Raw genomic sequence first — 14,529 nt, 5'->3', positions numbered from 1 at the left:
GTATCATTTTTGCATGAGCATAGTTAGCTAAATCAAGTCTACCTTACCGTCGTATTATCAAAATCCGCATATATAAAAGAAAAAAATAAAATCTAACCGCCATGGGCCTGGGAAGGCCGGCCCATAGTGACAGCCGCTCGGCATTCGAGCCCGATGATGAAAGAAAGTAATATATAAATGGCCAAACGCACCGTCAAATCCTCGGGGCCGCTCATTTCTTCCCTGCTCAGAGAGGAGAGGGGGGACAGAGAGAGACAGAAGGGTCGGGGAAGAGAGCCAGCGAGCGCTGTACGGGTGGAACGAGAGAGAAGCCGATCGAAGAAGGGAAAGGTACCCCACCCACGCGCGATCCATTTCATTCCCATAATCCCATCACATCCGTTCCTCTCCCCACCCCCTGCGCTCCTAGGGTTTGAGTTCTCCATCCGATCTGATCGGGAAACCCCTAGGTTCCTTTCCCCGTCCCCTCTCCGTCTCTCCCTCCTTTCTAGAGAGGGCTTCCTCCGGTCTCCACTCTCCAGGCGGCGCCCCCTGCCCTCCCTCTCGCTAACTAGGGTTTCCCGTCATCCGCACTCGCTAGGGTCCCCTTTTACTCTCTACCCCGAGAAACGGATCGGCGATCTTTCGATCGCATCCAGCTTCTTAGTATCTTGTCCTTTGGTTCGTTTCTGGGTGTTATCAGAGAGCGGGGCAAGCTTCTTGCAAGTTTTGTCGTCAGACTCTCATCCCCCATCTCCGACATGACTGCGGCCGCGTCCAAGTCGTCCTCCAAGGGCCCGCGCTATGCGCCAGAGGACCCCACGCTGCCCAAGCCTTGGAGAGGCCTGATCGATGGGAACACGGGCTACCTCTATTTCTGGAATCCCAAGACCAACATCACCCAGTACGAGCGCCCCCTAGCGGAGTCACTCCCACCCTCTCTCCCAAAATCCCTCGGCTCCTCGCAGCAGCAGCAGCAGCAGCAGCCGCCGCCCCCTTCTGGCCACCGCGGCTCTCACGAGTATGAAGGGTCACGAGACGATCAGGTATTTCCTCTTGCTGCCATTCCCAATTGATTTGATCGATCTCGCTTGTTTATATTGGGATTTAAGATGAAGTAATCCAGCAAGAAATCTTTCTTTCTGTCGGAAAAACTAAAATGAAATGTTGTTTTTAATGGTGCACTGGAATTGCACTCTGATGCATCCTAGTTCGTCGAGGTTGTCGTAGCCATTTCCTACGTGGCATGCTGTCTATTCCCCGTAACCAGTTGTTTTCTGAGGGAAGTGGAAAACCATGTACCAAGTGGATCATGCAATGCAGTTATTCCTGTAAAAGAGCAAACGGAAATGCATGCTGAAATCGCTTGAAATTGCTAATACTATTGCCTGCCTTTTTATGCAAGTATCACGGCCAGTAAAATTTATGAAAAATCTATACTTGTTGACTGATGATAAAAGTGTTCTACTGTCAGTACCCTGATGCTAGAAGTGGCTACTCTCCTTCACTGAACGGCTTGGCCCAAGTTGGACACGAAGCATCTAGTCAAGGGCACAATGCACAAAATCCAAGGGCAGCCGCTCGAGGACATGGACTATTGGAAGGAAGAGGCAGTTCATCAGCAGAAGCCTATCGCCGTCAGCATGAAATAACTGTCACTGTATGGATCCCTTGCCATTTACTCATTGCTCAGCTTTTTTTCTTTCCCCAACATTACTGAATTGCGCAGAACTTCATCGGGAATGAGTAGTTATTTGCTATTTTATGTTTTGGTTGTATTGTATCGGCTTTTCTATTGGAACCCCCCAGTTTATATGTTTCCAGTTATTAAGGATTTGATACCTTTTTTCCCTTCTTCCTTCATTAAGTGGGAGCATAAACAACCTGGAATTAATTGAATCCTTCCACAGCATGGTATTGGGTGTGGGTGAAGTTGCTTTAGAAAGTCCTTTAATGGATTTTAATGGAAAAGTCCTTCCTTATTAAAGATTTTGCACTTAGTGATTTTGACTTCATGGTGTTTATTTTAATAAGCGAAAGCCATGAATCTATGTTTGGGTGAGGCTAGATAATCAAGCTTCGAGCACAGTGATGGGTGAATACGCGATCCTTATGTTTATCTGATTTTTGAAATTTTAGTTGCAGCTCTCTGTCGTATAAATTTTTTCTTGTGCATTTTTTCATCTTTATATTTTGTTTCTTGGCAAAGAATCACTATAATACCATAATTTTATTTGGATTTTTTTTTGTGAAACTTTATTTTAGGGAGATGATGTCCCAGTTCCATACACAACATTTGCGCTAACAGGTTTTCCCTCAGAAATTCTCAGAGAGGTACTTTCCTCCCTCTCTAAAATCTCTTTATATTTGTTTTTAATCCTCTTTGCATTATGATGTCTCGAGCCTGTGTAAGTTTGCTAGATTTTGAATATTAGTGTTTTGGATTCTAAGTTTCCATGAGCTGGAGGTTCAATTATGAGTTTCAGTTCTATCTGTATTTATTTTTCTTTCCATTCTGTATTTTTTCTGTCGCAGATGCGATATTCGCTCCTAGGAGCTAATGTCGTACGCTGTGAGGCGTTGGGCCACCCTCTGTGTGGAGGCTTTCATGTTGTTTGACGCCTTTCACGGTGGACCAATTTGTTCCAGGGAGGAGCTAATGTTGTACGCAATGCTGCATTGGCAGCCCTCTTTGGGCACCCTCCATGGTGGACTTATCTTTAGAAGGGATTTCCTGTCACCTGCTGCTGGTGATTTGGTCCAGTCTGCTACACCGAACAGAAAGAGGGCTCTTTCTACTGCTCCAGCTTGCATCTGCAAGCAGCCTCTATTTTAGACAATGTGCTTCTGGATTGGCTGAATTCTCCAGTTTAATCCGGAAATAGTATGAAAAGTAAAGAAAAGAAACAGAAGATATGTTCTTATGGTGCATTATGGGATGTTGTTTTTCTAGGTACACCATGCAGGCTTCTCAGCACCTACACCAATCCAGGCTCAGTCATGGCCAATTGCTTTGAACAATCGTGACATTGTCGCCATTGCAAAAACTGGATCAGGAAAAACATTAGGATATCTTATCCCAGGGTTCATTCATCTCAAGCACCTCCATAATGATTCTAAGATGGGTCCTACAGTGTTGGTTCTCTCACCGACAAGGGAGCTGGCAACGCAGATACAAGATGAAGCTGTGAAGTTTGGTAGATCATCAAGAATATCATGCGTGGTTTGTTTCCTCTTATCAATTGATATTATGAAATTTTTAAATTGAGCTTTTTGGTGTATGGATTATGTGCTGCAAACCATGCTTTACAAGAATATCATGTACTTTACTCTCATAAGTTCAAGGTTTTAAGCAGTGTGATAAGCTTTGTGGATACTTTGAACATTGCTAGAGTATCCTGCTTTATCCAGCTTAAACATTATCTTTTCTTAGAGAACCATATATAGACGATGCTAATGGGCATCACAGTATCTATCTGATCCATCTTGGTAAGAAGTGAAGGGGTTGTGGGGGAGGCGGGTTAGCAGTTCTCGTCAGCTTAGAAACAAATTAATGTTTTCCTTCAAATTACATATTTAAGCCTGCTAGCAAAGCCATTCCATCATTTTTTGTTTTAACAAACTTGTGCTTTTGCTGATATTGCATTATGTATTTTTTATTTGTATTTTATTGTACTCTGTTGTTGACACTTTCTCTTCATGGTCATGTGATTTTAAGTGTTTATATGGAGGTGCTCCAAAAGGTCCTCAGTTGAGAGATTTGGACCGAGGAGCAGATGTTGTGGTTGCTACACCTGGAAGGTTGAATGACATTCTGGAGATGAGAAGAGTGAATCTTCATCAAGTTTCTTACTTGGTTCTCGACGAGGCTGACCGTATGCTAGACATGGGTTTTGAGCCACAGATACGGAAAATTGTAAAAGAGATTCCCGCACGTCGCCAGACTCTAATGTTCACTGCTACATGGCCGAAAGAAGTTCGGAAAATTGCTGCAGATTTACTGGTTCATCCTGTTCAGGTCAACATTGGCAGCATTGATGAATTAGTTGCAAATAAATCTATCGTCCAGGTGCAGATGGTTATTTTGATTATCATGTCATGATTTTGACCAATATATGTTACCCCAATTATCTCATTAATTTGCACTTGATAAGAATATTAATATTCCAATTTTGTTCTGTCTTCTGCAGTATGTAGAAGTAACTACACCTATGGAGAAAAGTAGACGGCTTGAGCAGATCTTGCGATCACAAGAACCAGGTTCCAGAATCATAATATTCTGTTCTACAAAGAGGATGTGTGATCAGCTTGCTAGGAACCTTTCTCGTCATTTTGGTGCTGCTGCTATTCATGGTGACAAGTCTCAGGTTGAGAGAGACTGGGTCTTGAGCCAATTTCGGACTGGAAAATCTCCTGTACTCGTGGCTACCGATGTTGCTGCTCGTGGGTTGGACATAAAGGATATCAGGTTACATCAAATTGTCTTTATTCCATCGGTTACATGCCTTATATCGCTGAGTATTTGATGGAGAGAATAGGAGCCAAAAAAAAAAGTTCTATTGCTTGATAATGCATCCTCATTTCTATATCTTCACTATTTTTGTCTATTGCTGCTGCTGATATGTGAACCTCTGAATGTTGCTTATGTTATCCCACTTTTTGGGCCATCTATTAGCTACTCGAATCACAGCTTTGAGAGTATATCATGCAACTTTAACAACCTCTTAATTTTTACTGCTACAGGGTCGTGATCAATTATGACTTTCCAACAGGAGTTGAAGACTATGTTCACAGGATTGGGAGAACAGGTAGGGCAGGTGCTACTGGAGTGGCCTACACATTTTTTTGCGACCAGGATTCAAAATATGCACCAGATCTTGTCAAAGTGCTGGAGGGTTCTAGCCAGCATGTTCCTCCGGAGTTACTGGATATGGTGTCGCGTGGTGGATATAGTGGCAAGTCTCGCCGTTGGGGTTCTGGCGGTCGTGATAGTGGCCGTTCGCATGGCGGGCGTACTGGTTCCAGCTATGGTGGGAAAAGTGGTTGGGGCTTGCCACTGTCTTCAGGTTGGTCAGAAAGTTTCCCTGGTGGTAGTGGATTTGGTGATCATGGATCCTCGCATGACAGGTGCATATGGCCAATTCTCTGTTTTCTATTGTATGGTCAATCTGTTTTATTGATAATATTGGACAAATAGTTTAGTGAAGTGCTAAGTAATTCATTGTGTTTAGATCTATGATTATTTATTGAACTTAATTGTGCCAGATCTGTGCACCTTAGTTAAGACTTCGTTCATTCACTAAGTTGGCTCTTCTAACTTTGCTGGTCTCAAATGTCAAACTCCATGGACCATCCTGGTTGACAGGTCCTTTTTAACTTTGCAACTATGATCTGTCTTTAGCCTTTTGGGATCATTGCGTATGGGGAGCATTCAAAGGAGGATTTTATTGATTCATACGTGAATCTTTGATGAGTGACATGATGATCTTTTTGGCAGGTATGGCTATGGTGGTCCGGACGATCGACGTGATTCAGGGGCAGGGGGAGGTGGAGCCCAGAGCCGCAGGAGTATTAGCCCGAGCCCCACTAGGGTGACTGGAGGATGGGACGATAGCTGCGGTAGGAGCTGGAATCGAGGCCGCAGTCGGAGTAGGAGTCGCAGTCGCAGTCGCAGCCGTGGCCTCAGCAGGTATGGTGGGCCCAGCCTAGTGTGTGGGCAGTCGCCGCTGCCAAGCAGGGAATCTCCAACGACCAATTATAGCACTAGCGATCCTGTTCGTCCGCCGGCACCATACTTTCAACCGCAGCAGCCGGTATCGGCAGAGGATGACAGGAGCATGAGAGGGGTTCAACTTGATGGTTCTCGTAGCCTGCAGAAGGAGAGGCCTCTGTCACCGTACAAGCATACAGATGCTGTATGGGAAAGGCACGGACATTCCGAGGAGCCAAAAGAAGAGTCATTAGTACTACCTAACAATGGAGAAGAGGAAGAAGAGGGAATCGTTCAAGCGAATGAGGATGGCATGGTTCCCTTGGTGGCGGTCACGGATGCCTAAGGAAGTAGGCCACAGGAACCCAATTGATGGTATTCAGGTTTAGGAGCCTCGTCTGCCATCTGGCTTTTTGGCTGTGTAGCAAGATATCGTTCAATTCCATTTTGATGTGTTGGGTGGATGTTATAATAGGGGGCCGGCATGTGCTATAGTCTGATACTTTCTCGTTGCTGTCAGAGAACGATGGAGCTTATAATTTTTGGAAGCACTGCGTGCTTTGTTTACCTGATATTTGGATGGAGCTTATAATTTTTGGAAGCACTGTGTGCCTGGTATTTGGAAAATATGATTGAAAACAGATCGGGTATAGATTGGGTATTGATATATCTATATTTATATTTATAATTTTTATTGGTATAAATTTAGATATGGATATTAATGATAAGTATCTATATTTATCTTAATCAAATAAGAGTACAAATTAAATATTAAATATATTTATATTTATTTTAAATAGATATAGATATAAATTAAATTTATTTTTTTTAATTGAATATAGAAATAAGTTGGATGTTGTTGCAGATATATGTTAGTTTTTAAGTGAATTAATAAAAAATAATATAAATGTTGCAATGAAGATGGGTATGGAATCTAACATCAAGGTTGTAAATGATGCACAGCCAACCAGGTAAGGCTCTAAATTGCAGTTATTGAATTGGCATTGAGGCTGATCCGAAAACTTTCAAAATCTGCATCTGGATCCATGTCGGATTATTGAATCTGAATCCCAATTCAAAATCGGCATTTGGATCAATGTTCGGCAAAATTCATGGATATTTGGATTACCACATTCGGATCCATATCTAACAAAATGCATAGGTATGAATTTGGATACAATCAAATTCAAATATTTCTAGCTGAATCTTCTCTGAACCGGATACAAAGACGAATATGGTTGAACAATATTCAACCCTACTAGGAGCAGTCCTTTGTTTTGCTGTATAAGAGGGCTATTAAAGAGCTTCATGCTTATTGTGGTTCAACTTCGGCCTGAGGGTCACCATGCCGGAGGAGTCGGAGAGAGCTGCCGGATGGGATGGAGAAGGGAGTTGCTTCCTACACGCCGGCGGACCTGCACAAAGCCTCACTGGTGGGGTTCTGGTGAGGGCCCTCCGATGATGAAGTTAAAGTAGATTTTAAGTGGTCCAGCCAAAAGTTCCTTAGGCGTTAACTGATGGGGCTATTTATAGTCTCCGCGGAGGTGCCCAGGTGATGTGCAACCAGGGCTTGCTTGAGACATACGGTGTAGGTCGTCCTTGTGAACAGCATGGCGTTAACAGAGGTGGCAGGATATGGCCCTGGTTGACATGTCGTGAAGCGGACAGTAAGAAAAGCATGGTGCGGTAAGGTTGTAATGTACAACCATATATGTGGGCATAGGGGCACGCGTAGGTGCGCACGTGGACGTGGCTATGGGCGAGATCGGGCTCGCTTGGAGGCCGCAACATATGCTTGATGAGCACTGAGATCGGGCCAACTTGGGGGCCGCGACATGTTTCATGAGGTCGGCTCGGCAGACTCTGAGGTTGGCCCAGCCTCCTCGGCTCTGAAGTCAGCCAGTAGGGGGCCTCGAGCTCGGACCGGAGCGTCATTGTGGATACTTGTGGTCGACGGGGCCTCTCCGGTCCTTGGTCGATCCTGCAGGGCGCTCCAAGCCTGGCTCAAGGAGAGTCGTTGTAGATACCTGTGGTCGATGGGGCTTCTTTGGCTCTTGGTCTATCCTACAGGGTGCCCCAAGCGGAGAGGTCTGGCCGAGATCTGCCCGATCTTTTGTAGGGTCTGGGGTCGAACTGGTGCTCAGCGGGATCGGAGTATGGCATGCTCGGTGCTGATGTCTATTTGGCTGAAATTGGGTGGTCCCATGTTGTGAGCAGGACGATCAATTTTGCCCCCCATCAATGCTCTATAATCTTTTAGTATTAAGGTGATGATGGTATCCTTGTTTCAACATATTCAGGTGTCGTAATCAAAAGTTCATGTCCAAAAACCCCTATATGTATGGGGCTAAGATCAAATTACATCTGGTGAATTGAATGGTAAGAGTTCTGCACCGAGAAGTGTTACCACACTTCAGGTGTCGTAATCAAAAGTTCATGTCCAAAAACCCCTATATGTATGGGGCTAAGATCAAATTACATCTGGTGAATTGAATGGTAAGAGTTCTGCACCGAGAAGTGTTACCACACACACAAAAAAAGCAGTGTAACGCATCTATTTTGTTATTTCTCTACTTCATTTCTGTTTTGCATGTAATGTGCCTCCTTTTGATGTGTGAGCATTAGACTAATATCTTATAGATGAGTCTGAAAAGTGATAATGGTGGAAATTCACATGCTAATCTACTAAGGCTGCTTATTACTTCTAATGTAAATAGTACAGTTTAGTAGAAATAAATCCCGGCCAATTAGGAATGTAATCGAGTATTGGACAAGAAGAAAAAGAATTAAAGTACATTAAGAGCGATATTAATAACAATAACAATCTACAAAGTTAAGAGCGTGTTGATTTTGGTTTTCGGTTTCCCAAATTGCTCTAAGGAATAATAGACTTTAATATGCACATAAGTAAGCTTGCATACAAATTGACCCAAACACCCTCTTCCCGATATTCTCTAGAAAATACCTACAATGTAATATTATTTGCAAGATAAAATAAAACATGACGAGTCTCTTTCACATTTTTGTTACTTATTAAGAACATAGGCTCTTTAAGATGACGATGGAGAAATTTAGTTGGTTGCCTTGCTGCATTCCTTGGTTAAAGTAAGTAATGCCCCCAAACCTGTTTTGCTTTAGATTCAAAACTATGATAAGAAAATCTTAAACATTGAGTTCTAATGAATACTTTATTACACCATCTCTCTTTATATGTCATATCTATATGCATGCAACGAATGTTATACTTTACTTATAAACAGCGCCTTTGGCTATACACATCCATGCATGTTCTATGAGCAATGCATCAGATATACAAAATAATTCTATCTAATTAGATAGAAAATAATTGATAAGAAAAAGCATTTTTATATGTTCAATAAAAATATCTATTTTAATTATATACTTACATGCACATGTATGTGTATATATATTGAGAGAGATTTGGATACATACGAACGGAAAGTCAAGTTTAGATCAAATGATAAGAGTCCCACATCAGGTATTGGATATAATCTTCTATTCTGAGCTGCTTATATATCAAAAATTATATAATATAAAAATTTCTATCTTATGCATTAAGTAGTAAAAAATAATTTAAATTATATAAAATATTATATATATATATATTAATATTTGATATATAGATTAGGGTTTTTCAAATAGAATGATTTTTGGTGCATAACTAGTTTAGAGATTTTACCATATTCGAGAATTCGGATCATTGATGCAGAATTTTCATTATCTAATTTGGTTATTTTAAATTTCGTGCATGGTGATGTTGCTTTTTTTTTTTCCAAAAAAATGTAGAATCAATACAATGAAAGGTTATATACGTCATCTTGAAATATTAGATGAGGAGAAGCGGGTTCCTTTTATGGTACATTTTAAAAAGGCCTTGAATGCGTTCCTTCCCGTACATAGCACACACCCAAGCCCTCAAATCGGTCAAACGCTTGGAAGTGAGGGCAGGCCAATCAACGCCTGCCGTGTAGACTCTTTTAAGTGGGACCCTAATCCCTTAGAAATGGGTTGGACCAGCCACCATTACTCCTTTCCCCAGTCCCACCCTTCGCTAGGACAAAATCCCGTCCCACTCCCCACCCCGCGGCCGTGCCTGGAAGCCTAACAGTCACAATCACCAAGTCTCTCCGACCGTCGGATTAGACCGTGGATGAACGGCCATCGATCCGCATGAATTAGTGCATGCCATTTGCCCCCCTCCAAGAAACGACATGCCATCCCAAACTCTTCCTCAAAAGAAAACACATCTCGGACCAGCGCTACCGCTGCTCTATCCTCCGCCACCACCACCTTCCTCCTCCTCTCTGTCGTTCCTCCCGTGGCCCCCCTCCCCCAATCACCCCATGGATTTCGGCTGCTTCAATACCCATACAGGGGACGGGCTTCCATTCGAATCTGGGGTATTCCCAGTTGGGCTTCAAGATTTCCACCATTTTGACGATGCTTTTGATCATGTCTTGGCAGTGGCAGACGGGTACCCTTCCGGCTTCGACCTCAAGGCCTTGTCGTCACCACCACCCGGCCTCCAGACCGGGATGCCCGTCGAGGGCCTCCAGGGCAGGGCCGGTGTATCATCAGGCTATCCGCAGAGAAGCCTCAGCGGCCGCACGGGGCCGGTTCCTGGCCAGTCCTCCATGGTTCTCAATGTCGAGCCTCTCATGGCTTTCGGGCCTACTGACGAGCTCTCGTGCGTGACAGGCGATAACAGATCGTGCAGGGGGGGAGTCGAGATGAACAGCAAGTGCCCGCCTGTGAAGAAAAGCAGCGGCTGCAAAACTCACAAGAAGCCGAATGTAGTGAAGGGGCAGTGGACCCTCGAAGAAGACAGGTACCTGTCGGCCTGCACTCTTTCCCCTGATGCATTCCTTTTTTCTTGCAACAAGTACATGCGCCTTCTGTCATCCTCGATCCGATGTCATTCTAGATCATCATGTACCAAAAGATTATATCAACCTCATGAAACCATTAATTAATTAACCAATTGATTCTCATCGATCGGGGGAACTAATAAACATTTGTCGATTGATTCCACCCTTCTTTTTTTTTTTTCTGAGAGAGAGAGAGAAGAATTAATTCTACAGAATTTGACCTACTGATGGATATGTGTGGGATCTTCATGTAGATTGCTAGTGAAATTGGTGGAGCAGTATGGATTGAGGAAGTGGTCGCACATTGCTCAGATGTTGCGTGGGAGGATAGGAAAGCAGTGCAGAGAACGATGGCACAACCATTTGAGGCCTAACATCAAGGTTCAACTTCTTCCTCTGAAAAATTTCCGGGATGCATCATGATCTTCTTTCTTCTTCTTTGCGTTATTGGAAAGCATGCATGTGATTTTATATTATACGTTTCTCCAGAGAGAATTTTTTGTTTGCATAATTAATGAGACTCTTCTTCCCATCTCTTCCCCGCCCCCTTCCTTTTTCTTCTTTCCTTTTTTTTTTATTGATTTTGTTTTGGCTTAAGATGCAAGTATATCGTCATTAATGTGGGTAAGCATAAGGCGCTAACAACTTACAGCTAATACACCAGGCGCCCATGGTGCATGCAGCAAGGCTATTAGCATGTGTTGTGTGGCCGCCTTGCCACGTGTATAAGGTATGCTTGGCGTATGCGCAGAGTTCTTACCTTGCAAATTAACCTCATTTGAGCTCAGTAGTAGAAGATATCGTGCGCTGAGGCATGCATTAGTGGTTAGGCAATGCCAAATTTAGCAAGACCTTCTTCCTGTTTAGTAAGATGCACGTACGTATATGATCATGCCTATATATATATATATATGTGTGTGTGTGCGTGTGTGTGAGTGCATACATAGATATGCTTGCATATGTGAACATCGTAGTATCGTGCGTGCAAAGAAGAGGTAACAAGCACGAATACATTTAAAGAAAAAATAGAGTGAGAGCTCGGATTTGATCCAAAGAAAATAAAATAACAATTTTTTTGAATAAACTTTTTTTCTGTCCCATTTTTTTCCACTATTATTTTCTTCCAACAATAAAAAAATAAAAAAAAAAAGTTCCTGCATGTTGGAAGAGTAATGCTGCTATATGGAAGATTATACATCTTAATTTTATCCCACAACAAGCTGTGTACATTTTAACTTTCAGATGCACGGAGCATTAGTCAATATGAAGCAAAACATTAAACAGATAATAAGTTCTGGTATCAAAACGGCCATTGTGATCTTCAAAATGGTAGACATATAGCTGACTATATATGGTGAAAATCTCCTTCACCAAAATACTCATAAAATCTCCAGCGAGATCATTGGATTAGCTCTACTCTTGTTGAAGCTGAATGCCTATTAATTCCAATATTTAGAATTATGAACCACTTTGCATTGGTGTCTATATGCTTGTTGTTGAAGTTTGAGATAAATGCCGAGCCTTGTTATGGGAAGGTAAATAAAGGATAGTACTACACTGCCTAGTTCAAGCAGAGCTGCAGAGTGGTCTCGAACACAAGCTCTATCGCTGCATACAATTACTCTCGGCCCTTGGACGTGAAGACGCAATTAAACTTAGAAAATCAATCAAACTCGTTTAAATAAGGGCTTACTGTGGGAGGTCGACGTTTATCATGATCCAGTGTCCGTGTTTTGTGAATTCGGAATATCTACATGCATCAAAATTCATCGCATTTACTAGTATACATCATACGTGTGATTGCATTGTCAGGGCAGTTTGCAAGGACAACCAGCTACCAATACATCGAACAACCACTCTGTAAAATTAGTGCCCCTGCAAATTAAGGTTCCAAGTATCCCTAGTTGGAGCAAAGCTATTGGATTCATGTTTAGAAAATATTAATATTATGGACCCAGCCTCATCTTTTGATTCATTGGTGCAGAAAGATAGTTGGAGCGAAGAGGAAGACAAGATTCTGATCCAAGCGCACTCAGAAGTAGGAAACAAGTGGGCGGAGATTGCCAAGAGGCTGCCTGGGAGGACCGAGAACTCCATCAAGAACCACTGGAATGCAACCAAGCGGAGACAGTTCTCCAGAAGGCGGTGCCGCAACTCCAAGTACCCCAAATCAGGCTCCCTCCTGCAGAACTACATCAAGAACCTGGCTCTGCAGTGGGGCACAGCACCAACAGTCCCAGCAGCATCCGCTGCAGCGCCGAGGACGCCGGCAGACGACCACCTCAAGAGCACCGAAAGCAATGATGGCGGCTCAGAGGCTTCGATGGCCCTGACATGCGTACCTGTAGAAGGTCTATCCGCGGACGTGGGTGCAGATGCCTGCGGAGGCAGCGACGACATCCTGGCCTGCGACTTCAGTGACATGGCTAATCTTCTGCTTGACGACAACAAGGTTGATGTGCCGCCTGAGAGATACGACATGGGGTACCTCTTTGACCTGCTGGGTTGGGGTCCGGGGATTGCCAAGAAGAGCTGCCTTGACATGGAGATGGCGTGGGATGAGATGCCGACACCCTGCGAGGCGAACACGAAGGTGAAGGTGAAGAAGGAGATGGACCTGGTGGAGATGATCGCTCAGAACAACAAGGCTGACTGCAGCAGCCGTAACCAGCTCTGAAATATGATGGTCGGGGAATCCCCGTGAGGATTATATAAGGTTTGCGTAAATTGGAGTGGAAGTCCTTCTTTATCAGTCATATATATGCATGCCTTCAAGAATCTGCCCGCATACATAATATAAATATATATTATCTGAGGACCCAACGAACTTAATTAGCGGAGAAAGAAAGGACAAGCATAAGAATAATTATGTTTATGGTACCACAGTGACATATGCATGAATAAGAGACATAAGGATGTCATGATCTTTTTTATTTTTCCCCTCTTTGCCTGCTCCGGGTTATGGCTATCAATATGTCATGGTAGGTTTGATGGTGCTAGCTGGTCATGGTTGCATTATTGCTATCAATTCCAGTGGAAGCAGCACCGTTTTGGCAATACAACATAGAATTATTTGGCTTCCAACAAACGCGGCACTGTTCTCTGTTTGCTACTGAAATTCCACTGTGCTCTTCAATGGGATTCAAAGGATCGCGGTGCAACCAAGTGAACCGTACCAAATAATCTGTTTCAACTCTTCATACGAGAGATTGCAAGGGATATTAGTCAACCAAACCAAGCCTGAACGATCATTTCTTTGAGCCAGGCTAATGTATAGACTCTGTTGCCGCTAGATGAAGGTTGAGGTTGGTGGGGGACCGAAGCAACGATGAGGTCAGCTGCGCTCCAAACTGGAATGTCTTTGGCTAATGAAGATGTTAGATGCTTGCAACGGGGAATATTGATAATACAACCGACCAATCTCTTAGGCTGCAGAACCGACCTGAAAATAAAGTTTTCTTGCTGGAGTTTTTCTGGTGGGGAACCGTTGGACGTTCAAGTCTCTCGAACTCTAGAAAAACAAATGGAAGAGAGAGAGAGAGAGAGAGAGAGACTAGAGTCGAGATATTCCCTCACTTGAGAATCCCCCATTTCCCTCTATGGGATTTGTGCCCGTTACTGTGATTAACGGGGCGTGCAATAACTGTAGCATCTGGTCTTTTTAAGCGAATTGGGCCTGGTCCATTCGACCAGCCTAGTCAAAATTGGCCCAAAATCACGCACACACCCATACACACAAAAAAAAATTGGGCTCATGGGCGGCCTGGAGTGGCCAAGCCCAGCCCAATCCAAACTAGACCCGCCTGTGGGCTAGCCCGAATAAGCCAGGCCCAAAGTGGACTCGTGCTCGGCAAGTTGGGGGGGGGGGGGGGGGGGTAGGTGAATGGGGAAGAAGACCTTGGCTGAGTCTTCTTTCCTGCCCCGATTCCAGTAGAGTTGGAGGCTCCCACA

General features: G+C 43.7%; 2 protein-coding genes across 2 annotated transcripts; both read left to right on the top strand.

Moving 5' to 3' along the window:
- Positions 1-199: 199 nt before the first annotated feature.
- LOC103723534 (ATP-dependent RNA helicase-like protein DB10) lies at positions 200-6,316 on the top strand. The gene is made up of 8 exons (XM_088711907.2): positions 200-1,025; positions 1,454-1,639; positions 2,245-2,313; positions 2,933-3,202; positions 3,698-4,048; positions 4,170-4,447; positions 4,723-5,106; positions 5,477-6,316. The coding sequence occupies exons 1-8, from the start codon at positions 741-743 to the stop codon at positions 6,033-6,035; spliced, it is 2,382 nt and encodes a 793-aa protein (XP_088568033.2). The 5' UTR covers positions 200-740; the 3' UTR covers positions 6,036-6,316.
- Positions 6,317-10,053: 3,737 nt separating this feature from the next.
- On the top strand, positions 10,054-13,255 carry LOC103723537 (uncharacterized). Its single transcript, XM_089927429.1, has 3 exons — positions 10,054-10,538; positions 10,833-10,959; positions 12,563-13,255. The coding sequence occupies exons 1-3, from the start codon at positions 10,054-10,056 to the stop codon at positions 13,253-13,255; spliced, it is 1,305 nt and encodes a 434-aa protein (XP_089783555.1).
- The last annotated feature ends 1,274 nt before the right edge of the window (positions 13,256-14,529 follow it).

Source organism: Phoenix dactylifera, chromosome 15 (assembly GCF_051530095.1).
Source record: "Phoenix dactylifera cultivar Ajwa chromosome 15, Ajwa_hap1_PhDact_Kaust_v1.1, whole genome shotgun sequence".
Taxonomy (NCBI): Eukaryota; Viridiplantae; Streptophyta; class Magnoliopsida; order Arecales; family Arecaceae; genus Phoenix; species Phoenix dactylifera.
This window is presented reverse-complemented; position numbering and strand designations above follow the sequence as displayed.